The sequence below is a fragment of the Monomorium pharaonis genome, chromosome 5 (assembly GCF_013373865.1).
Source record: "Monomorium pharaonis isolate MP-MQ-018 chromosome 5, ASM1337386v2, whole genome shotgun sequence".
Lineage (NCBI taxonomy): Eukaryota > Metazoa > Arthropoda > Insecta > Hymenoptera > Formicidae > Monomorium > Monomorium pharaonis.
The window spans coordinates 7160811-7187564 of record NC_050471.1 but is presented as its reverse complement, the minus strand read 5'-3'; the positions used below and the strand labels follow the sequence as shown (position 1 = coordinate 7187564).

The following is a 26754-nucleotide window of genomic DNA, read 5'->3' as shown; positions in this document are numbered from 1 at the left end:
ATGTTTGTTATAACGTAAATTTAATCATTTGGTTATACTTATTATATTTCATTAATAAAAATTTAATATTAAATATGAAGTGTAAATGCGACTCAAAGAAACTACGGATAAATCAATAGATGCTTAAAAGGCAGAAACAGAGAGAGAGAGAGAGAGAGAGAGAATGAAAAAGACAGAAAAAAAGATGAACGAAAGAATATAAAGAGAGATTGTGCATGTATAATGTGTATGCCATTTATTGTATACGTATATAAAATTTTATATATACGTGAAGAAACTCTTAATCTTCATAGACTTTTCTAATGTCGTAAAGAGATGATGACCAAGTTCGTAAACGAGGATTTAATCAACCGTAAACCAATATAAATATTAATTTAATTATTTTCAAAGTGCTAATTTAAAGACAAACGTAAGAACTCTTGAAAAAACTGCGATTAAATTATAATTACATAACAATAATGCTAATAGTTTGCGATAACGATTATAGTTATACAAGTAATAATAATAATAGTAATACCGCGGTAAAACAATAACAATAAAAATAATTCTACGATTCGTCTGGCAGTATTTAATAGGCGATAACAAAAGACTCTTCTTAAGTACGTAATAAGATGTATAATCTGGCGCAAGAAAATTATTGTCGAACGTCATTGAATATGATATTAAAAGTAATTAGAATGAAAAATTAGGGACAAAATATAAAAAAATATTAAAATAATATTAATAATATAATATCCAAATTCATCATGATGCGGTTTTCAAAAGTATCACGTGATCGACGAGGCAAAGCTTTGTTTCGACTGTCATTTAATTACACGAATAAGGATAATAAATATTTATTTAATATAATAAAATTTTAATATAATAAAAATTAACACTCATAAATAATACAAAATTAATTTGATAATTATGTGCTACATGTCGCGTATTGAAAATTTTCATATATCTTAAATTATATTTTAACAGACCTTTTATTGTTGCTTATTATGAACAAAGATGAATTCTGTATCTTATAAAAGAATTAATTAATAAAACTAATAATATTGACATTACTAATAAAAATTAACAAAATAAATTTAGATTACTCTTAAATGTCTCTCTTAAATTACGTAAATTGAAAATAATAATTGATACTTAATATTTATGTTCTTTTAATTTCAATTCGTAACTTCCTAACTAATGTATTTTGAAGAATTGGATACTAAACTTTAATGCGCAGAATTAAATTTTATAGTACATTATTCGCGATCGAATCGCGATCACGCGAGCCCTCGACGTTGGCCTCAATGATATTAAAACGAACTAACGTTAACGAAAATAAACAGGATCGCGTTTAGATACCCGCAAAAATTTTTTTAACGCGGACATTTGGACATGCGAAATTTATAAGAATAAAAATAAAAGGGAGAAAAAGAAAGAGTGAGAGCCGAAATAACACTTTCTGAGAATTCCATTGATCACCGCTGATGCGCTTTCTGTACATGAACTATATAAATATGTATACATACATTATGAATGAAATCCATCGAACACACACACACACACACACACACACACACACACACACACACACAGAGAGAGAGTGTGTGATGCTTACAGAAAGTTTCCGAGGGTAAATAGAACATCCGGTATCTGCCTCACATCAGAATAATATATCCATCCATGCGCACGATGCATACGAAAGAGAAACGGAAAGAGAAAAATTTTCTCGGCTTGCAGAAGAAATGAATGAATGAATGAAACGGAGAGAGAGAGAGAGAGAGAGAGAGTGTGTGTGTGTGTGTGTGTGTGTGTGTGTGTGTGTGTGTGTGTGTGTGTGTGTGTGTGTGTGTGTGTGTGTGTGTGTGTGTGTGTGTGTAAGGGAGGAATATACACAAAACGAATTACGCATGTATAACTTCACTTACTTATATCCTTAACACTATAGTAAGGAATATAACGTATAATCGTAATGTGAAGATAGAAATTGAATAAAACACGAGGTTTTCTTGAGCGAGTAAAGAATGAAGTCAGAAGAAAATAGAAGAGAGAAATTATACCATTAAGTTTTTCTACTTATCTAAATATATATATGTATAAATATATAAATGCAATATATGTAGAGACACAATGCGTTTAAAATACATATATAAATATATGTAAACGTGAAGAATACACGCATACGTATTATGCATAATTGATATAAATGAACAGTGAAAGCGTATAGTGTGACATTCATGAACGCCCTGTCGATAATAAACAATTATTAATAATAAAAAAATTTTCATAGAGGGGAGAGAGAAGAGGCGAATGCGAAGGAGAGAAATTAGAATCTCGTTATTAGAATCTCTCGGCGCTGGGACTTCGTAGAGTTTCATACTTTTGCAAATAATCGAAAAATCTCGATAATACTATACATAAATATATTATGCCCATCTCTATACGTATATACATATTATAAATATATCCGAGAGGTTCCTGTTGAGTCTGAATCTATTTAAGTCATACGTAGCCACGGTGTGAACGTAATTAGCGAATTGAAATGCGGAAGATGGAATCGTTGCAGAATGTCAATTTCTTTCGGTCGGCATACTTTCGCGTTTTCCGACATATATTACGTGCACGAATATCGTTATAATTGCTTTTGCAAATTAAGGACAAAAAGTAAAGCAAGAAAAAATTTATTTCTATATAAAATCAGTCACGATAAATGTCAAAGTATGTGATGTAGATAATAAAGTTTCTTCTAAAAAATAGAACAATTTTTATATTAAAATATTTATTTGTACTAAAAACCATTTTATATTTGTATATTTTATTTTATCCATTTAAAAATATATATGTCAATATTTTGAAGTTATATTTAAATACCCCACATTATTTAGGAAAAAATAATATAATAAATGTTAAAATTTATGATTCCAATAAGTTTAAATAAAAACAAATGTAATAAAAACAGTGCAATGTAACAACTAATCCGGAATTTTTTATATTAACTATTAAATTTACAAAATAACAAATGTTACAAAGCTTTGATTTAAATAATTTCTCTATATTAATTAAATAATCAAGTGGATGTTTTTGAAAGCTATATTTTTTATATTTCACCGACATTTGTGCACGTGTCATTTGAATGTAATGTAATTTTTCATGGTAGAGTGTACTCAATATACATTAAAAAAAAAAAAAAACCGAAGAATCCGTAAATTTAGAAAATCAGGACTGATTTTGTATCAATGATTCATGTTAAAAAAAAAAAGAAAAATGTAGTTTATTATATTATACTCTAGTTTGGGCCTAACTTATTTTTATGTTGCGAAAACATTAATTATTGTAAAATATAAAACAATATTGCCAAAATTTCTATTTAAAGACACTTTCCAGTTTATATTTATGTTTTTAAAGTTTTATTTTAAGCTTTTGTTTAAGAAATACTAATTAAAAATAAAGTGATATGCAAATATAGATAATCTTCCTCTACTATTTAAATATCTGTTTTCGAATTGTCGAGATGCCTTGCGCATCTTTTGGACATACATATTACCTAGTTGCAATTATTAGCACATTACAAATTCCCAGCTTCGTCCATACAAAGATTATCGCATCTTCGCAATTTCGTCGTCGTGTTTTACAAATTTAGAAATCAAAAAGTTCAAAAATCTAAAAAAAAAGAGACAGAAAAATAAAAAAAACGCGAAGAAATGGAAACCAGAACAAATTGACGCATTAGGAAGCGAACCATAGTTAGCTTGTATTTATGTGAATGCATGAGTGTGTATGTCATGCATCGATGTTTCAACGAAGAAATATAAAAGAATGTTACATCGTTGCAGAAAAAGTTTCACATCCTGCGTTTAGCACAAAAAGATGCGACTCCAAATTTTGTATAATTCAAGTCAGAATGAAAATCTCTCGACGATTAGACGTATAACGTATGTATAATCAATTTTCGACATATACTTGTGTTTTGGGGTGCAAAAACAGAAATCAATTTCATGGTGTCCAACTCTCCATGTCGCATTTAGGGCTAAACGTGCGAGGCGTTATTCATAACTTTGATAGTTATGTACAATTACGAGTATTGTGTAAAAAAAACGAGAAAAGTGAATGGAAATTAAAAGCTTTAATTTAAAAATAAACTAATTTTTAAAAAAGGGTACGCGCAGTAGATCACGCGGCACAATGCGGGATTGTGGAAGCACGACGACGGTAAAGAAAACTCGACGCTACCGTGCGTTTATGAGTTTGATATTTGATTCTGATAATCGATTGATAAGCGATTCTGACCGCTTCTATTTATCTCTCCTTTTTCTCTTTCTCTCTCTTCTCCCTCTCTCTCTCTCTCTCTCTCTCTCTCTTTCTCTTTCTCTCTCTTTCTCTTTATCTCTATTTTAATGCGGCCGAATGATTTACATGCCGGAGAAGCGCAGCATGTAATTTTTGCTTGCGAAACTTTGTGAAAGATTGAAACTCTTACGGCAAAAATTCACCAGAAGTCAGAACAAGTCCCGTGAACCGGAAACAGAGTTTCCTCCAGGTGTTCACGGCGAGAATTCGCGAGGTAGTAATTTCGAGCATGCCGCGCGACATCCCGTCGTGCTTCCCGTCATTGTAAAAAAGTTTATTGTATATTATATATACCTATACATACACGTAAATATATACGTACATGCTAAAAAAAAGGAACATTGGTTTTTTTTCTGAAAAAGAATTGAGCGAAGAGGTTGTATCTTTATATATAGCAATTAATAATTATCGTGCTATCGCGGGTATGTCACGAATTTAATTCGAGATCCGGCCAATTGCGTGATTGCGAAAAAAGTCTTATTTCCTCCGTCAATTCTATCTGCAATATAAACATGTGTAATAGTATTTTTCTTCTGAGATTCTTTGAATTTAAAATTTATTCTTGGAAAATTTTATGACGCTAGTCGCTAAGTAAAAAATTTTTAACATGAAAATAAAATCATCTACATCTGTTGCGGATCTTAGTGCTTAATAATTAAGTATGAATTTGTACAATCTCCAGTTCGTGCAAGTTTATGCAACCACACACCGTAATTATGTCGGTCTTGAAATACAATCCTTACTATAAAGCTGAAATAATATAATATTATAAATTAAATAACAAGCAACTTAATTAATATTAAAAAACATCTATAAGATTTCTTCTCTCTGAAAAACTGTTAAAAATTTATTGTAAAAATAATATCTCAGCCATTAGGCTATTATTAGGCGCCAAGATTCATTGCAGATGCAGAGCAACATGGACACTTTTATCTTTATTTAGTAGTTAAAATGAGAAAAGATAAATATACAACATTAAATTACTTATACACTTTAAAGATCTTGAATTTTAATTCAACAAAGTTTATCTCCCGTGCTGAATTAATGAGTAATTTAATATTAAAAATTTGAATAAGACCGTGACATGAACTTCTAATAAACTTTCGAAGTCATCGGCTGCGAGTTCGTCAAAGTAATTTGTAATAGTGAAACGATGTCACATTTTAGATGTACAAAAAGATTGAATATTTAATATTTTTATTCATGGAAGAAAAAATATGAAATTCAAATTGTATTTACATTTCATCAAAGTCGCATGACGCATGGGTGCTACAATTATATATCTCATTTCCCTCCCTTTAAGAAATTAAATAAACGTTGCACACGTGGGAACGTACATTCGCTAATGATAAGTTATATGGTGTGTTGAGTGGAAAAAAAGGAAAAAGAGAAAAACGAAGAGAGAGAGAGAGAGAGAAGAGGAGAAAGAAATATATGTTCACCTACTGAGTGAGAAAATATTTATCATAATTAATTCTTTAAAGCCCTCAAAAATACCGATATTTGTGAAAGTGTGAATGTGAAAATGAGAGAGAAAGAGAGAAAAGATGTATGAAAGAAAAATAGAGAACAGGGATGAATATAAAGACATAATATACATCATTACTGATGTACTACGCGTGAGAAGCGGAAAACCTATCTTACATATAATATAAATATTATACATATATACATATATATTATATATACATATAGCTAGTTCAATTTGCAAATTTAGTGTATCGTCGCTTCGAAAATGCCCATTACTCGCCAGAATCCAAATGAAGAAACCCGACAACCAAGATTTCAAATTTATTCTTTTTTTAAGGAAAAAATCTAAAATAAATAAAATAATGTGTTAAAATATTTCACACGAATGACTTTTCACTTAATTGCAATCCCGATTTTCTATCAAAAATAATAAGTAAAATTATTATTTTATATATTTTTTTAATTATTATATAAAAAAGGAAGAGAAAATGAAAGTGTATATAATCGCTAAATAATTTAATTAGATTTAAAAAATCTAAATTAATATATTTTTCTATATAATAATGCTATAAGATTAAAATAATCTATAAAGATCAATGATTTCATATATGTATATAAGTAAACTAAATATACAATAATTATAAATGAAATATTCATGATAATAATCAACGGAACAGTATTACTCTGAAATTCGCCGCGGAAAAAGATTTTAGCTTCACTTAAAAATAAAATTTCCAGTTTTATTTTAATTTTTTCTTGTACTCAAAAAAAAGAAATATCTTCCATATATATCCTCTCGGACGTTTGTTGCACAATAAACTCTCTTTGGACAATAGTTATCATCCGATAAAAATCTTTATTTTTTCCGGCCGCTAGATGGACGTAGCATGCAGATGTTCAAATCACCATGTCAAAATCGACCGGCAGCAGCTGGGCCAGCTGGGTGAGCTAGGGTCGTCTGACATTTTCGCGTTTGTGATGTGACATACAAACATGTATAAACGCGGCGCGTTGATAGTTTTGGAGGGTTGTGATCGGGCTGGCAAATCGACTCAGGTGAAGATGCTGATAGATGCAATGAACAATCTACAGATTCCCGTGAAGGCTCGGGGATTTCCAAGTGAGTCGCGGTAAATTTGACCGCATGTCGCAAAATGAGGTTATTTTGCGCGGGAAAAGATCTACATGATCGTAAATTCAGTCGGAATCACCGGTCAACGTGACACGTCGAACAATAACTGACTTACGAAATAATAATATATATTCCGAAATGTTATTGTTGACCGCGTTTATTATATTATCATATTTCCTATTGTGAATGTGAAACAATGACTGGCAAACACGATTAATTGTACAGTATCGTTTAAAGAAATAGACAATTGACAATAAAATAAAAATTTATATTGTGACAGAATTAACTGCGTTAGTTCCGTAATCAAGGAATAAATAAATTGTTTATGATAGAGAAAAATTGTTTAAATTACGATAAGTTCGAATTTTGTGTAATTAAAGATTTACATTTTTGTTTCTCTTACTCTTCTTTTACAGACAGGAAAACTCCAGTTGGAGCTATCCTAAATAACTTCTTGTCAAAAGAGATAAATCTGCCACCGGAGGCAGCACACTTGCTATTCTCTGCCAATCGATGGGAGTGCAAGGAGGACATAGAGAAGATGCTTCTATCTGGCATCACACTAGTGATAGACAGATACGCAGCCTCTGGCACCGTGTACACAGCAGCCAACACCGGTCGAAGTCTCAACTGGTGTCAGCAGGCTGATTTTGGTCTACCAAAGCCGGACTGCGTGGTGTTACTCAAGGTGTCTAAGCAGCACCAGAAGCTGCGTAGCGACTGGGGAAAGGAAAGGTTTGAACATGACGAGTTTCAACAGCGTGTCGATGCCAATTACGAAAAATTGAAAGACAACACTTGGATTGTTGTAAACGCCGACCAAGAGAAATCGGCGGTGCATGCTGAAATATTGCAGAAAACACTGTCTATTATTCAGGAAGTTCAGCATCGTAAAATAAAATTTCTAGGTGACTGAAAATGTGATAACTTTTCTTTTTTTATGTGTCTACCTCAGTGTCAGAGAACTACTATATTAGTAATTCTATGAGATATTTGCTATCAACTTTAATAGAAAGTCGAGATATTAAATCTAATCTTATAATTTTATAACGTAATGAATAAAAGCGATTCTATTTTTATATCTGAAAATTTTTATATAACTAAGCTTTGTACCTATACATCAATGAAATTGTAAATCATTGTTAATTGTTATTTGATAGATGCAATATGGTTGATATAACTAAGATGTTAAAATTTAAGAGAAAAAATAGGTAAAAATTGAATACATATAAATATTTTTAGATTGCTAAATAAATTTGTTTGCCTTAAAGCTGTTTATTTTATAAACATTCACATATTGAGTTTTATAATAATAAAAATTATTTACTTTCATTGTTAATAAATCCAAGCATATTAAGTGATATTACGCGGTTTTCCTTGTCTGTTTATATAATTCTACATTTGTCATAATAAGTAAGCGGAATTTCTTCTTTCCGTTTTTCTTTGAATAATATAATCTGACTTTTATCGAGAAAAACGAAAAAAGAACTGGAGGTTGCAGGTGTCTCTCAGATAAAGTCAGATGTTAGCGTAGAAAGACGTTCTATCATACGTTTGGACTCGATCTCGTGAAATAAAGTGCTCGCCAGATATTTCCGGAATCGGATCGCACACTTTCCGCGCGTATATGCACTTATATGTGTTCGAGATACATATGTGAGATACATTTTGTCCTCGGTGCATGATTGATGCTCCGGCACGTTAGTATTGTATCATAAATAAACTAACTGTAGAAAATACAAAAGTACTTAGAATATAAAAATATGAATACAAATACGTGTAACTATTTATAATAATATTAATAGTACAAGTTAGGCAATGAAAATGTTTATATTACATGTATGTACAAGTTTTATAATCTCTCGAAATCTTTGTGTTTACCGTTTTTATTAAGAATTGAAAAATAAGTAAATATTGAAATCCGTATTGATAACGCACAAAAAATTGAAGATTGCGCATTGGAAATGGGAAATTAATCATTCGAACGAAACGGATTAAAATTGGAATTATCTGATTGATCGAATTCTAATCTCTTTAATTCACAATCTCCTTAATCCCTCAATGCGTAGTCTGATATAGACTTAATTTCTCCTGAGAGCGGAACCGAAGACCAATCGAGTTTTCCCTCTTTAAGAGCTATATAACTATAACTCGCCGCATTGTTACGGTTATAACTATATAGCTATCATTTATAAAGATCGAAACTTAATTATAGTAACAGTTAATTCTACTTTTTGGATCATAATCTTAGTTATATTGTATAAACGAAAAGGAAAGGAAATAATAAATAAAATTCAAGTTTTCAAATTTCAATGCTTGCAGTTTTTATATCTGCCCGGCTTTAATTATATTTATCTATTTTATTGAGTTTTAAGAAATAAACTTTCGTGTTTGTAAATCAAAAAATTTTAGATTTCCAAAAATCTTAATTTAGCTATGTGCGTTATAATTTTTAAAGTGTTTTTCGTATCTTGTATATCAAACAAAATAAAAAAAAGTAATAATTTTATAAATTATATAACTCATCTAAAGTGCATTTTATCGTGAGACTGCTCGAGATCTACGGTGCCCGTATCCTCGATAGAGTACGGTAACGGAAATCGATTATGTTGAGCACGAAGACGACGGTTGCTAAGTTGCACGATGATAAATTACATCGTCCATGCACTGTGTGTAATGATGTCTTTCGTGCAGCTAAAAGCAAGCGCATTAAATGTCTTCATGCAGGCGTACTCTGGAAGAGGATATACACGCGTAGCTTACAAGTATAGAAGTATGTATACACACACACACACACACACACACACACACACACACACACACACACACACACACGAGCATATGTACACTCTGATAACAAATTAAAAAAAACAGGGTAGTCGGTGATGGATCTACACAGTTTTTTACAGAGTGTCCTGAGCTGATAAGGTTAATCTTAATTAATTTTAATTAACGCATTTTAAAACATCTTAATCCTTTTGAGTGTCTATACAATTTTTTAATAACTTTTTAAATGAGGGAAGTATCTCTTTCTGTTCCTTTAAAATTTACACAAATATTTATATCCCATAAATTTAACATATAAATAATCTTTTAAGTAAATTTTTTATTATATTAAGCAGATAATCATTTAATTATTTAGCAAATTAGTTAAATAGTAAATAATAAGCATTTAATAATTTAATAATTAAACTAATTATTTAGCTGGTATCTAATGATTTACATAATCTGGTGGATAATAAGATCCTAATTATGGATCAAATTTGCAAAATTATATGTTTTAAGATATAGGTACATGTATTAATAAAATTGCAGATATTTTTTATATTCTTTAATTATTGTAATAATCATAATATAAAATCTCTTTTTTAAATATGATATTTACTTACAAAAAAAATGTAAATCTTTAATAAATTTTCTAATAAGCTCTGTAAAAATTAAAGACTTCTTTAATAATTCCTTCAATTTGTAATATTTTTAATAAATTATATTTATTGCACTAAACATACAATAAAAAATGCTAATTTTATTGTTTGTACATGTTCTCTTTTAATTGGCCTAGATTTTATCTAGTAATATGAAAATGTCTTTGTATCATTAGCATATAATTGCTTTTTTTATCTGTAAAATTGAAGAATTTTATATTGAAAATCATCTTTTTTTCTCATCCAAAGTAATCTGTCTGTGGCTTTCATAATATTCTTCTACCTCAGTTCTGATCGTAAATTATTACGGCGCTGTGTGACGACATACCATTAATCCTTCAGCATCGCTCGCGTGCAGCGATATGCGCCGGATGTACAAGTCATATTATTCAAGGGTTCAAGAATGTCGTCTCCGAGAATCGCGTCTTCCCAAGTCTGTTACGAATCTTTGGATGGGAGCGCAACTTTGTTTCGTACGGAAACGCGACCGGGGAAAATTGCATCCGGCAAAGAAATCCGGCGGAAGTGCACAATGGAGTCTCAAGTTGAATTGATGTTTCCGAGGCAATGTAATTTTCCACGTGGGCGGGGACGCGATTTTACGAATTACCGGGAAAACTATTAACTTTCGCTCAAACTGTAAGTTCTATATTGCTCGCTCGATTGCGTATCGCGGGAAAACGCGACTTTATGCGAAGAGGATTCTCTCTCTCTTTCTCTCCTATTATAGTGCGCTGTATTATGTTCTGTAATAATAATTCATAGAAAGTTTCTTTTGTTTAAGCATTTATTACGTGATTATTATGATTAATTGGTCCATTGTTGATCACAAATAATAAGTTATCATTGCCTACATGAGTGCGTTTCAATGAGAAATATTATATAGAAGGTTTACAGCATTTAATTTTTGTTTAATGTGTATATACAATTCGATAGCTGAGTGCACACAATCCTTCGTCGATTTTAGATTCCCCCAAGATCCATCGTCTCTCTCTAAATTTAAGAAAATGACATTATTTTTTCTACTTATTTCTTTTAAAGCAGCAAAAAAGACGGGAAAAATAAAAACATTGATCAATAAATTATCCTGCCTTTTTATGTCCCTTTATCGCGCTTGATATTTATTATAAACTTTGAAACATATAAGAAAGTTATAAAATTCACTAAATTAGCTTTTTTTTCGAAGAAGAAAAGTTTTTTTTATAACATATTCATTTACTGTAAGCTGCTGTTAAATTTGTCTCTAATCCCTCCTGGGCTCCTTATAGTGAAGATACTCCTCTCCGTTTCGCATGAGCGCCTTAGTCGCGGTACGCTATTATCACTGAGCGCGTCGGCGAAAACAGTAGTTACAGTTCGCGCTAAGTCAGACGGGCCGCAGACGAATGCCATTTCACACCGCTTTATCGAATCGGTTCTTGATCTTTTCTGTTTCGGTTCATCGTTATTAGAATTATTTCCAGATTTCTCGGTGAGACGTCTTTTCAGCCACTTCCGGGGAAAACACCCGACGTTTCCGTCCAGATCGGCCGACTCGATCTCGTCTTTCGGGGTGGCGCGGGAAATCACCCTCGCGTTCGTCGTCTCCTCTGTGTCCGAATTTACGGCAGACGTATTGTCGAACACTTGTTGCGACGTGATATCGCCGTCGTACGCGTTGCCGACAACCTCCGGAAATCCGATCGATGGCTCGTTGCTCAATACTCGACTATTTTTACAGCTCTCCTCATTGTCGATTGTTTTATCGCGCTCACGATCGTATCCCGCATCTGTCCTCGATACGTTCACGCTCGCTTGCGTCGTCGAACACTCGTCACCGGATTTAGAGCCCCGAGCTATACTTTTGAACGTCTGAATGTTGATGACCTTCGGGGGCCTCGCCGACGTTGCTTCATCGCTCGGTTTAGCCTCTTCGTAAAGGTCTTCGTCTAATCGAGCCTCATCATGCGATCTTTTCAGCGGATTCTTTCCCCTCCAGTTGACGTCCTTTTCCACATAGATCTTTCTCAAATTCCCATTCGCTTGCGCGGGATCAACAATCGGGCTCCTTCCCTTCGAATAGATCGTGAAATTCAGTTGATCACTGAATCTAACGACTTTTCTGATCCTAAAATTATAGCTAGGACGTTTGCCGATAGATGCGCGCTCTTTATGCGATGTATCGGCCGAGAGGTGATCGTCAAACGTGACGAACTTCCCGAGAGATACTCCTGTCTCCAGATTCTTCCATGTATCGTGACGGATTTTCAGGAAGCAATCGTCTCTTCGAAAACCCGTTTGCTGAAAACTGGCGATAATAAGTTCGCGTGGAACTTCCCACCACGCTGCCACCAAGCTTCTCACTGCGTTCTCGACGTTCCATCGGCGTCTGCGTTCTCTGATTCCTTCCACATACCTACGACGAAATATTTCCGATAGTTCCTCCAGGCGAGTTAATTAAGCCTTTGGAGCGCAAACTCCTGTTTATTACAATAGGTATTTCTAAATTTGTAAAACGTTTACGCGACGATAGAAATTCTGAAAATTTTGTGGAACTGATCATTTAATTTTATATTAGTTTTATGCTTTTTTTTATAAATAAAGTTGTTGCAGTCCTACTTCGATTGATTTGTGATCCTTTTGCATTGCATATAGGAATCTTTACACTATTGTCTTTATTTAATCTAAAAAATATTAAATGCTTATTTCTTAAAAAACATACAGAAAGAAAGGAGAAAAGAAACAAAAAAAGAACAATTTAGAAAAATTACAGATTGAAATATTTTGCAAAATCAAGTTTTAATAATTACTTCTAAATTATAAATTAGATTAATTTTACAATAAATTTATAACTTCTTACAGAAAAATTAATAAAAAAAAATTGCTCCAGCGATCTCCTCGTGAACATACTTGCTTCTGTAGGCCATCTTGATGAAATGGGAAACGTCTCTTTTCATAGGCGAGAAGTCCTCGGGAAAAAAGACATGTCTGACGTGGCTTAGCTCAAGATTTCGCAAAGCGTCGATACGATTCCTGTGCACCAGCAGCAGGATCCGGCGATCGTAACTCGTCATACGATAGTTCAATTGGGTCAACCATTCCCTGAAGAGATCGTCGTTTATCGAAGCGTCCTTACTGTGACTATACACGTGATCCTTGTCCATTATCTCAGCGAGATAAGAGCCGCAGATCAATAGTGGCAGCTTCTCGGTGCCAGAGGCGTTGCAGCACAACAGTACCGTCATCTTATTCAGGCTCGTATCGGGCTCCTGCCGTGTTGTCGACACCGATATCCCGGTAGGCGAAACGTCCGTGTACATCGTCAACTCGTCCATGTGAAAAAGATCCTCGTGCTTGTACTGAGTGATAATGGATCGCATCATGTCAATCCAATGCCGGTAGTTGTTGAAGATCGGCGCGATGGATTCTTCCGGGTTCAGTAAGACGCTAAACTTCTTCAGGAAAGAGACGTCAGCCATTGCTCGGAACACTTAAAGTCTAACCAAAAATCATGAAGAAAAACTTAATAAATATTGATATGATATTAACATAAACTTTTTATAACATTTTTTTGGATGTTGCCCCATAGAGGATATTTCAAATATCTGAACCGGAGTTAATCCCGTAACAAAGAAATAGAGGACGTTATTTCTCCAGGAGGGGAATAAGACAAAAGTCTCAAAAGCAAAAAGGCACCATTCTCCTGAGATAAACGGAACGTTCAGTATTGCTATTGCGCCAGAAGCCTATTATCCCTTTGATTATCGCAAAAGTGAACAACCCTCGTGGATCGATTAAGCCTTACAAGCAACGCGAGGGTTCTAAGGAGACGTGCCGGTCAGTCCGTGTTCGTCGACCAATTCAAGAGCTTTGTCACGTAGGAGATGCCTATCGAGGGGGCAATCGGTAGCGTGTCTCTCACAAGTCCATTTCAATAGATTGTCCTTGATCATTCTCATGACGGCTGCATAGTTGGCAGTTGTGGCTTTCAGGACATTTCGACTGGATCTTTCGCTGCCTCGAGTGCCGCTAAAATTGATGTTCCGGGGGATTTTTCGGAGGATTGCGGTTGGAACGGGACAGGTTGGGTCTGTTGAGGATAAAAGTTTTTGACGGACAGACACAACTCGCGATTCGCGCTTGTCTCGCGGGAAACCGCGTTGACAGATAAACTGCGCCTCGGGCGCGCTTGTTTCGTTTTGTCGATATTCTCCAGAGATAAATCTGTGAATTAAACATGCATATGCATGCATACAGTCAGATATCTGAATAATTTTAGTTAAGATAAACATTTGTTCAAAATAAAAATTAAAATGTATATAAAACTTGTGTATTATCGGCACTTACGTTTTGAATTTAAATGTGATGTAATTTGATGTGATTTATATAATATTTAGAAATATAATAATAATTCTTGTTAGATTGTTACATAGTAATATTTTTTATTCGTAGAATTATAATATATTAATTTAATATATGTCACAAAGTCTTTAAAACGGTTCATATTTCACAGTATTCTACATATTAAATATATTATTTTTTAGAAATTACTACAGTTAAAAAAAAAGACTATGGTACACTTTAAAGTTAAATAAAATTAATTTTACATGCATATAAAATGTTATTAAAAATTAATAATTTATACGTATCACTGAGAAATAAATAAAACAAATTTCATACATAGAAGTGAAGTAAAATATTCATGGAAAAATGATTCTTACTCATATTTTTTCTGAAAACATTAGTTAATGAGTTGATTTCTGTATTTAATGGAAAACGTCTAAATGAGTGCACTATGAGAAGCACGTTTTAAGTTTCGGCAAAGATATTATGTTTTTAAAGCCATCATTATCCTTTCGTGAAAATGTTGGAAAAGTTACAAATAGAAGCAAGAAATTAAAAGAAGCAAAGTACAAGGCTGGCATTTATTCTCTGAACAAGTTTCCAACCGAAAATTACACCATTTCATTATCTAGATTCGGCGGATTTAATCGCTCGCGCCGATCGGAATAATTAATTAGCTGTCGAGACGGAGGGTGACTTCAGCAGTACGCAAACGTTTACCTTGAGGCATGTGGAACATGAACAATTTTCCTCTTCGATCATTAAGAAAGAGAGAGAGAGAGAGAGAGAGAGGAGAGAGAGAGAGAGAGAGAGAGAGAGAGAGAGAGAGAGAGAGAGAGAGAGAGAGAGAGAGAGAGAGAGAGAGAGAGAGAGAGAGAGAGAGGTCTCATTTAATCCGTCTTACCCAAATTAAAATAAAAGTGATTGAATTAACATTAAACTATAAACTATTTAAAAAAAAGTACATCGTGAATTTCTATTCAATTTATATACTATTCAATTTGCGTTTCTACTGCTAAGTAGAATCCAACTTATTCGAGGATTTATTTCTAAAATAAATTTTATGAGAAAAAACACGAATTGACTCACCAGCTTTATTCCCTCTACATTTATATTAAATTTTAATTCAAGAGAAGTTATGACGTGACAATCCGCGCGACTCGCCAGCTTTTTTTCTCTGTATTTATGTTAAATTTTAGTTTAAGAGAAGTTATAGCATGTACAGTCCGCGACGTAAATACTTTTTTTTCATTTCATCCCGAGATCACAGGTGACCGAGTGCTTTATGTTCGCGACTTATCGCTCTTAGTGCACATTTTTTTCGTGACATATCTGTACTCTGTTAATATGCAGACTATTCCTGGCATTCAGTCACCTCGTCGCCAAGTTTTTTCGTCGTTCCCATCTAATTGTACGAGAAATGGGAACAGCGGTGTCGCGACGCGCGACGGGCATTTGCCGCCAGCATTCACGGCATTGTCCTTAAAAGCACTCTTTTTCTGCGGTCACTGACAGTTCTTTTTTTATCCGTTTTCGTTGAACTTTTCCATAGGGGGCAAACAGAGATCAAAGTATCATCATGGCATAGTTCCGCTTAAATTAAACTCATTGCTTAACGTCCTTGGAATGCCATGCTAATTATTAATTATGGAGCATCACTACACAATATTGATTTGCATACCGCAGTGGACAATTTGCTAAATATATATTGAGAAGAGGAGTCATCAAGAGGAATTATTTCTGTTAATTATTTCTCTTGCATTGTATTTATCGCTATCGATCGTTCCAAAACATTCAAATGTCAATAACTGACGAATCAACAATTGACGAAGTAAATCAAAAATATTTCTATTATACGAATGTTTATCTAATTAACATCATTATTACTTTTGATAAACAGTAAAAATAACAATAGAAATAAAAAAGAAAATAAATTACTACCAAATTGACGTACGGAATTTATCTACGACGTTCGCATTATTTTTAGAGCTGGTATGTGATCTCGTCACTTTCTCACCGTGAAAATATATGAAAATACGTTTCGTTCCACTCGTTGTTTCAAGCACTCGTCCACATATCGTCCGTCTACGTTAAATTACATTTCTCGTGAGCGTTACCCGAACGGAGAATGGTACTATACCCTACATTTTCTCTGTCTAATATCGCGCTATTTATTCACGTACATGTGCTCGCCTATATTCGACACTTCTTCGCGTTTGCCTAAGTTAGAAATGTTTATACAGTTCTTTTCCGTAAAGGTGGGCTGATTCTATGTAACTGTTTAAAATACAAATCAATGTAAATACAAAGAAATTCGTAAGAATATAGATGGTGCCTAAAATACTGTTTTGCAACATCGAAGATATCGAAGTAGTCAAATAAATGTAGGAGACAAAACGTAAAAAAAGATGTTTATTGAGAGAAGCAACACAATGCTTTTGAAATTATGGGACTCTTGTATGCATTTAAATATTTATGGTGCAGTCTTTATATGATTCGACAACCATCTTGTATTCTCATATAATTTAATTATTATTTTACTCTCTGTATTATGGTTCTGATGTTATGATTTCAATTATTATTTCACGTTATACCAGAACGGCCGTACAAACACAATTTTTAAAACTATTTTATGAAACCATTTTTTAACTAAAACATTTTATACCTATAAAAAAAACATAGAATGTAAAATAGTTTCTTGAATTATACATATTTCTGAATGATGGAATCATAAATAGAGATTTCAAAACCATCATTTTTATCTATTATTTTATATTCTATTTCTAATCATTTCATTAATAAAACTGCGCTCAGCAGAAAAGAACAGCTTATTAAGAGTTTTACGCTAATTGGATTATATTTTTAGATCTAGAGAAATAGTTCAATTTTAATTTGAAAGTATAATTCAACCAGAGCGCAAAACGCTCACCAAGCTGCTTTTTCTGCTGAATGCAGCCATTACTAAAGTAATAAACGTGTAATTTTCCAAAATTACAAGTATTCGTCTTTCTGTTTCCAAAAGATCTTTTTATTTTTGCATTATTTCATCATGAATGGCGAGGTAAACTATTTGTGAACCTGAAAATACGAAATACATATGTACATATATATTCGTATTCTCCCTCGTTTTGCAAGTTTCATAGAAATCGAAGGAAAATGGGAAATGTATCGCGAGTAATAAAACCATCGGCGTGGCCTTGAATGCAAACAGGTCTCCTCATGCGATACAATTGTAACTATCTGCGAGCGCATCCGCTTCGACCGGTTGTCTCCACCTGTTATTCTTCTCCACTGTTCAATTATTCATTCGGGGTCGACGTGGAATAATATTTAACGATGGCGTTCACGCGCGTACATTGTGTTTGTGTGCCCGTTTCGCGGGTGTGTTTACACGAATGGCTCTAATCTGGCTTTATCGCGCGCGACGGAAGTGCCATGAAATGAACGCCGTAGTCCTCGCGACGTCGTCCGCGACAATCGCGCCTCGAGGAATCGGTCTGTCGTGAGTGCACCGGCTAAAAACGGCTCCAAGTTCCCGAAAGTTTCCGATTTAACACGACACAGTGAATTACGACGGACACATCCCGTCGCGAAGGATAAATCCCGGTAAATATATGGGACTCCCGGCACAAAATCGCCATTTATTTTTGGGAACGCTGAATTTATGCGAATATTTACTATTTCCCAGATTATATAAATCCTTTTATTTCTATTTATCTCTACATCCCGCTACATTTGAGTTTTTTTTTTTTTAGATTTATAGCATTCCCATCGACGGAAAGTTGATGTCGAACTCGCGGAAAAAGTTTAAACTTTATGACAGTTCCGGAATAGTGGCCCTAGGGCCACCTTAAAATTCGCTTAACTTTCGGAATAGAGAGCGAGGGATGTTCAGAATTTTCGAACGTGATATGTAATTGGTTTTATCACGTCCGATCGACTGCGCGTTAAGAGAAACTGCAGTTAGAGAAGAATAAAGCCATCGTTTTCTTCTCTCGCTAGGATTTATGCCACAGCTCCTTCGTAGTTCATGTGTTCTTCTTACTTTCTTCCTGCAGTTTTATTTATCGTAGCTCGACATTGTTCTTCGACGTTACCTTTTCCAGGACAATGCAATTGATCGATGAACGTGGCGATTTCCGGGACACCCAGCAAAACCAAGCAGACTTTTCAGGACTTTGTTGATTCAATATTTACTCGCAAAATTGAAGATGGACCTGATTGGAAGTTACATTAACCCTCCTGCGATTGTAAACTTTGCTCTCGCGTCACGTTTGTCATACTAATCGACTTTAATAAACAATTAACTTTAGACAAATCTATAATATATATACATATACGTATGTAAGGAACAACGTGGCAAAATTCCCCTGGTGAGAAGAAGGCAGCGTAATTTGCAGAAATTTCAGAAATTACATTTCTAATGTGTAGCTTAAAGAATTCATAGTTGATATATGTATAAATATTTTAAGTGAGTATACAAAAATTCACATTTTTATCATATTTCTCTAATATATTTACCTGTTTCTTCTATTCCAATATATCAATACTATATTTTCCTTCGACAATATATTAATTTAATGTTGTGTTAATTTAATAATCAAGCCATTCAAATATATCTTTATAAAGTCCTTGATATTCGTTGTATCTAAATTTTTTAAGTACAAATAATTATTATAATTAATAATGAACTTCGACAGGTGCTTCGTAGACAAATTTTACTTTATCAGCAAAGACTGCATCGAAGAATGCTTCCGAGATCTTATTATTCAATAACGTTGATTTTCTCTTGATCATGGACTTGCGACCTTTGCCTTTTAATCTGGAGAACATATTCATCAAGAAGAAGAAGAAGAAAAAGAAGCGAATAATAAAACGATATAAGGGTCCAAATTTACCTCTTTACAAAGCCATGTGGCCAATAATTTACATAGTTCGGGTGTTCGGTTACTCTCCTTACGATTTCTCGCAGGATCGCTTGGTACCGTCAAATGTCAACTTGAGCTTCACAATAATTGCCGTTATTCTCTATAACTACATAGTGTATAACGTGCTTACCAGGATTTGGAATATCAAGAGAGAAACCTCATCTCTTGGAAAAACAGAGAACGCAAAAGTCAGTAAGAGATTAATTGATATATAGCAAAAGACTGTTTGCGAAAGAAAAATATATTATTAAAAATAGACAAATCAAGGATTTATTTATTTAATCTCTCCGGGCAAAGAATCTGCTTTTATGCTAAATTTATTTTAATTTGCTCGATTTTTTTAACAAATTTAATTAAGCACCTAAATTCTTTCCAAATCAACGAGAATTTAAGGCAACTAAATTGATTAGGTGACCATGAACTACATCACAACAATGTACGAGCTTGGCTTGACAGCGTTCATGAGACGCAGCTTCGTTAGGATCTGGAATGCATTGCAAGATTACGATGAAGAAATTAGACAATTGGGTCATTCTCGTAAAGAGATACGGACTGCAATCGGCGCGTGGATCCTCCTAATTGTGAACTCAATCATCTGGATTTCCATTAATCGTTCCGGCATGTACGCTTTTGCCGAGAGTTGGACCTACAATGTAGGATACATGTTGCCTTACATCGGTACATCAGTGGCTATTTACAAGTTCGTGGCGGTGGCTATTTTTCTAGGCCAACGGTTTCATCATCTTAATACGATTGCAACAAAAAATCTACCGTCGGTGAGGGGCGACGGAACAGTCATTAGCAAGCAGGTTTCATTTAATCTTCTTAAGTATGGCATACTTATGTGTTTAACACAATATAACATAAAAATAATAAAATATAATGTAGAATTTTGTGCACACATACGCACGCGCGCACGTATACAATTTTCTATTGAAATTAAATACAAATTTTTATATCAAAGTTAATTGGGAGAGAAAACAGATTATAACAGTTCTATTTGTTTGTGAAAGACGATCCTGAGTCTGCACAATGACTTGATGATCGCTGCGGAGAACTTGGAGTCGTTATACTCGTGGTCGTTGTTCCTCTGGCTCGCTAATCTAACCTTGCATGCCGTCAGCAACCTATATTTTGTAATCCAGTGGCTGCTCGTGAAGCCGTGGGAAGTGCAATCATGGCCGCTAGTCTTTTGCTTTTCCTCCTGGTTACTGGTGTTTCTCGTCCAGCTGTTTCTAATCCATATTGCCTGTGACTTCGTCTCTTCTCAAGTAAAACTTCCCTGCCGTTGCGATGTAAAATAGTCTTCCTATTCACTTACGCAGCAATAAAGAGATAATAACGCGAGAATATGATGAGAATTTATAATCAGCACATGCAAATATAGTTTTGGATAATATTGTGTGAAATAATGGCTGATAAATATGCAAATATTATATAAAAATATTTCTTAGTTTTAAAAAGTATTAATGTTTATAAATAAATAACTCAATCGATTTTTAATAAAAGTGAAAATGTGGCTTATTTCAGGCTAGTTACATAAGTGCGATTTTGATCGAATGGCAAGCAAGAACGATGAAAAAAAACGAGGAAGTAAGTAGTTGAAACCATTACTGCATAATACTCTTTATTTTCTTCATTTCTTTCAATAGAGATCCAATCCAATCCTTTCTTCAAAAAATGCAATTCTCTCTGTTCTATAATCGTGTGATTTCGTCTATTTTCTATTAAAAAATATATTTTCAGACTGTCTTTATTATATTTCCATATAGCAATTATTTTAATCCGACTGCAATCTGTACAAAGATTCTTTTATACACGCAGGAGTACGATGTCGAGACGTCATTGCAATTTCTAAACCGAAGGCTCAAGTTCTCTGCTGGTGGATGTTTTAATGTGAATCTGCCGTTATTACGTTCGGTATGTAAGAAACCAAACAAATACGAAGTATATTTTCATTATGTAAAAAATATAATTATGTTTTTTGCTTAATTAATTAACTATAGAATCCTTATTAATCAAACAATGTTTATAGCTAAATACCTCTTGTTGCGAAATGTAGGAATTTTAATTAGGCGGATTACATCGCGCGTACTCTGCTTCCTATGCACGCGAGAACAATCGCAAGTATGTAGCGATTAATTCTGTGATCCCCAAATTTCAACTTACCTAAAAGTTTGTCACGGAGTTACGTGCATACGTAGAACATCTATATCGTACAAAAGATTAAAAGGATCAGTAGCGACGAACGCTTCGTGGCATTAAGACTTTTCGTTTTTCTCATCTCAGATGAGTAAGCGTAAGTCATCGCGTCCGGATATCAAAATTATCCAGGTGTGATTTCAAGAAAAATTAAACACGTTTCTCACTACGATGTTATCACAGCAACTATACGACTTAAAGAAGAACGTGCATTCCTGTATCCTCTATGTCGCGGTCGCGTTGGCGGTTCAATTGAGACAATAAAGCGTCACGTTTATCGGATATCATATTTCCTTGCAAAAATTAAAATACATAACGGCAAAGATAACAGTCATAACCAAATGCGGAAAATAAACGCGTATCTACAGATTTATATTGAAATACAGATTAAAAGTAAATATAATGTGATTTTAAATTGAAATGTTGTACACATACACAAATAAAATAATAATCATATCTAGCTGCGTATATAAATATTTTCATTAATTGCTGTATACGATGCCTGCGGAAATGATCGCGTGGAATATTTATCAAGGTGGGTTTTAAATATAACAAATATTAATAGTATTTTATGTTCGGAATCAATAAACATGCTAAAACAATTATTATCGGAGTAAACGTTTCGTTTCGAAATATTATGACATAATGAAGGTGAAGATTAATTGGCCTCGGCCTAATATCACAGAAGGATTCGGGGCGCCGTGAACACTAGCGCAAATGTATTTGTAAATCGTGTAATAGCCAGAACACGCCCTTCGATACTCGTAAACTGAATGAGGATCATGTATACTCGAGTCGGTACGATGCCGTTTGAAATTGGTACTTGTGGAAACTTTACAGCTAGCAGTGCAATTGTACAAGTATATATGTAACTTTGAAGCACCTGACCCTCAAAGCTCTCACGATAGTTTCTGCTTATTATAAAGATGCGATTTTTCTTGCAGGAAATTGTTTCTGAATTGTTTCCGATACTCTTTATGCTTTTATTGTATTTAATAGATATATATTTTATTTTTTATTTTATATTATATTTTTATTAAATATGTATATATTTAACTTCAAATATTTGCAAAATAAAATTTGCGAAATAATTTTATATTAATTCAGAAATAATGTTATAATAGTATTATAATTTGCAAAATTTTATTCAGATACATCGAACATCTATCTTGGACTTTATTCAAATATTGGAAAGTCATTATGTGATCGATACTGCTTTCAGATCGCCTCAACGATGACCACATATCTGGTCATACTACTGCAACTTCAATGAGAGTGTGCTGGCAATAAAAGTGAGGGAAATCTCAAGATCTCTGTATTTCAACTATAAATTTCTAACGTGTGATCTATTAAGTTGATTCATGTGAAAAATGACGATATAAAAACAACAATCTTTAAATAATATTAGATCAGATAAATATATAACAAACAAAATTTAATTATGTTCTTCTTGTCAAATGTTATCATCAATAACAATATTCATTTGCTTAATTTTGTAATGAAATGGATTGTGGATATAAGGATAATCGATGTATCATTTTTTTTTCTGTGCAATAATCAGAAACTGGAGAGATCTCTTTGCATAATAATAATAACCTTCTACGTTTTTAAAAATTAACATTTAAATTTAAAAATTGGCATTTGATTAATTTGATTAAGCCTCTTTATTTCCTGTAAGGCTTTCGAAGCTCGTCGTATCCGTTCAATCACATCCGCTTTAAACTACTTTCGCTTTACTCAGTAGTAGCAGAATGTTGCGCTGCGATGGTGAGGCTATGCGCAACAGCATTTGCATGCGAATTGTCTCCATCACTGATTACGGCAGTCTCTTTTAGATTTAATGCTCAAAAGTTGACGCGTTTTTCGAAATACGTGCAAAACGAATTTTTTAAACGATCTCATCAAAATTGCACAAAATCGTAATTAAACAGCTGTACCTGAAAAGATCTATGAAAGTAAAAATATGTAATTTTGTATGCGAGTAACAAAATAAAAATTTATAGATAATAGATAATAGATTTATAGATAATATATAAGTAATGCAATTCTCTCTTTAAAAAAGCATCTAATAAAGCCTCTTTTTCGTTATGCTGATTGGTTCTCTTGCTTAATTTCGTGTTGCCAGAATAAATGTCAGCTGTTTGACAACTGAACACCGAGATGTATCGTAATTAATACTACAATGTCTATTTCCATCAACGTAAATTAACTGTGATCTCAATTTAATTTATTCTCAATTTTTTTATAATTCTTATATATAGAAAAAGAAAATATATATAAAAAGCAAGTAAATCGAGTTCAACATTAATCTGCATTCAAAAAAATGGACATTAATGTGACAGTTTGATAGTTGTCACATTTTGATAAATAATTTAAAAAATGATCATAAAATAAGTATAAAAACAATAATTTAAAAGATTAATAAAAAATTAAAATTGAATTGATTAATTAAAGTTATAATACAGATACATTAAAAAAATTGTATAATCTTTTTTTTTAATATCCTCTTTTTGCAAATTGAGACAAAATTTGAAATGTTACAATATCTAGAATTTTTAATAACTATTATAAAGCTTAATTAAGTATTAAAATCAGGATGAGTAAAATTTTTCATTTTACTTGTACGTAAAAATATTTGTATAAAATAAAATTTTTTTTTTATTAATTTAATCATCAGAACTATTGATAGGACGTCTCTAAACGATAGAACTCTATAGATTTAGTCTTCTCTGTGGTCGTATATTCGAAATACGATGAAATGCTATTATGTGATTTTGGAAGTTAGCATCTCATTTATAAAAATTTAATTAAAATAGGTAATTCAACGGAACTATTGTTGAAACGGAACTATTGTTGAAACCTATCAAGAACTGTAGAACTATGCTGGATGCAAGTAATTTTGCAGTATTTTTATGAGATGCTAAACTTTGAGATGCTAACTTCACACACGTTGAATCCTGGGAGAAATCCATCTATTCCGAAGTACTCACGCGTACAAATTATATATTTATAAGTTTAGCTTATTTTTGCGTAAAAAAATTATGCTAAATAACGCGCACAATATTATATTCTAATAAAAATATATAATGCATATATATTATATTTGATAAATTGATTTTTAGGGAATCTTCCACTTTATACCGAACTTTCGAAAAATCTCGATTGCAGTACATGGTTGTTATGTACACAAAGCTTTACTATCGGTTACTTTATAAACTTCATTGCATGTTGCAGCGCCATATTCCAAGCTGACGCAAAGAAAATTAACAATTTCATAAATTACAAAGTACTGTTGCGAGGAATTGACTTGCGAGGACTTCGCCTTGAGCAAATTGTTAATCTTGCGCGCGCAATTTATGGTCAATTTACCTATCGATTGAGAAAATTATTTAATATAACTATGTAATATGGTTATTGAGGTTTCAAAATGTATAGACAAAAAAGAAACGTGAAACAAAAAATAAAAAATGTGACATGAAAGTAGAATTAAAATAATCATACACTATATATACATATATATATAATGTATGATTATTTTAATTCTATTTTCAGCATCAGCTAATTAATAATATTATATATAATTATATTTTAAATAAATATATATATATATATATTTAAAATATAATCATATATAGTATTATTAATTAGCTGATGCTGTTTTATATTTTACATACATTTTATATTGTTTTATATAATTTCAAGAGAATAAATCTTGCATGTTATTTCATAGTTTTTCTTAAACAAAAGATATTGAACTTCGTCTTATTCCGAAGTACAATTATCTTAATCACAGTCGTGATTAACAAAGTTTTCGCTAAATGCAAAGTTCCGCTATACTGTAAAAACACAATATACCACAAAACTTCTTTGCAGTAATCAAGGATCGTTCAACGCTTGAAGAATTTTCAAAGACAACAATTCAAATATTAGAATTATGCATATTATGCTACGCAGAAAGTCCTAGAAAAATATCCCCGATAGTTTCCTGATTTGTACTGTTTATAAATATATATTATTAATTTTTGTAAACAAAAAAGTGTTCTTATGGGGTTTAATTTTGAATATACCGGTGTTTCAAAAATGATGGCCATAATTTAAGTGTAAAAAATAGTTTTTCATTAATATTATTGAAATTTTGACACATTGAGACGGGGAGAGACGGGGAGAGACGGAGAGAGACCGGGCGAGACAGGGAGAGACCGGGAGAGACGGGAAGAAACGGGGAGAGACCGGGAGAGACCGGGAGAGACTGGGAGAGACGGGGAGAGACCGGGAGAGACCGGAAGAGACGGAGAGAGACCGAGAGAGACGGAGAGAAACGGGGAGAGACCGGGAGAGACGGAGAGAGATCAGAAGAGACGGGGAGAGACGGGAGAGACCGGGAGAGGCGAAAAATGTTTCTATTGTGTTTAAATTAAGGTAATAAGAAAAATAAAGATGGCTGTTATTTTATTGAAAAAAAGGAACTTATTTAAAACAGTCTTTTAAATGGATTTCTAAATCCATAGCAGCTTTTAGAAAAAAAAGTTAGAAGTACGTAAATAAATGAATATTAAATTTATTAAAGATAGATAAATGCTTATTCAAAAATAAAATAAAAAGAGCAACAGTAAAGCAACAGTCAAGTTAAACAACGAAAGCAAAGAAAATTTGAAAAAAACGTAGCATAAGAATAGAGAGCCACAGCAACGCGTGGCAGGGCATAGCTAGTTAAATAATATAAATTCAATAAGTATCAATAATTTTTCTTTCAAAAAAATGTTTAAAAATTTTTTGATAGATTAATATTTTTTTATTGTATATATCCTATATATTTATACGTATATCTTATTAAATTTTATACTCGATTAAAATATTTAAAATGTCTCTTTAGTTTTTAAAAGCAGAATCTTTACTTACTTGCTTCTAGTGTAATCAAAGAGTACTGATATATTATAACTTTGAGTGT

At 32.8% G+C, this 26754-nt stretch overlaps 3 protein-coding genes across 4 annotated transcripts; 2 read left to right on the top strand and 1 right to left on the bottom strand.

Annotated features, from left to right (window-relative positions):
• The first annotated feature begins 6719 nt into the window (after positions 1-6719).
• On the top strand, positions 6720-9241 carry LOC105833672 (thymidylate kinase). Its single transcript, XM_012675577.3, has 2 exons — positions 6720-6916; positions 7345-9241. Exons 1-2 carry the CDS (start codon positions 6790-6792, stop codon positions 7842-7844), a joined length of 627 nt encoding a protein of 208 aa, XP_012531031.1. The 5' UTR covers positions 6720-6789; the 3' UTR covers positions 7845-9241.
• Positions 9242-11126: 1885 nt separating this feature from the next.
• LOC105833670 lies at positions 11127-14877 on the bottom strand. Its single transcript, XM_036286956.1, is given in 5 exon segments — positions 11127-11346; positions 11573-12783; positions 13212-13799; positions 13802-13830; positions 14168-14877. Coding segments are annotated over 5 exon segments (2367 nt in total). The 5' UTR covers positions 14625-14877; the 3' UTR covers positions 11127-11264.
• Positions 14878-15659: 782 nt separating this feature from the next.
• Positions 15660-23817, top strand: LOC105833673. Of its 2 annotated transcripts, XM_028192724.2 has the most exons (7): positions 15661-18282; positions 18432-19792; positions 20015-20413; positions 20618-20875; positions 21135-21197; positions 21429-21524; positions 23029-23817. In XM_028192724.2, exons 2-7 carry the CDS (start codon positions 19472-19474, stop codon positions 23077-23079), a joined length of 1188 nt encoding a protein of 395 aa, XP_028048525.1. In that variant the 5' UTR covers positions 15661-18282; positions 18432-19471; the 3' UTR covers positions 23080-23817. The 2 variants fall into 2 exon arrangements, with proteins under 2 accessions (XP_036143252.1, XP_028048525.1); XM_036287359.1 differs by lacking the exon at positions 23029-23817 and having other exon boundaries at positions 15660-18282; positions 18783-19792; positions 21429-21659.
• Positions 23818-26754: the final 2937 nt, after the last annotated feature.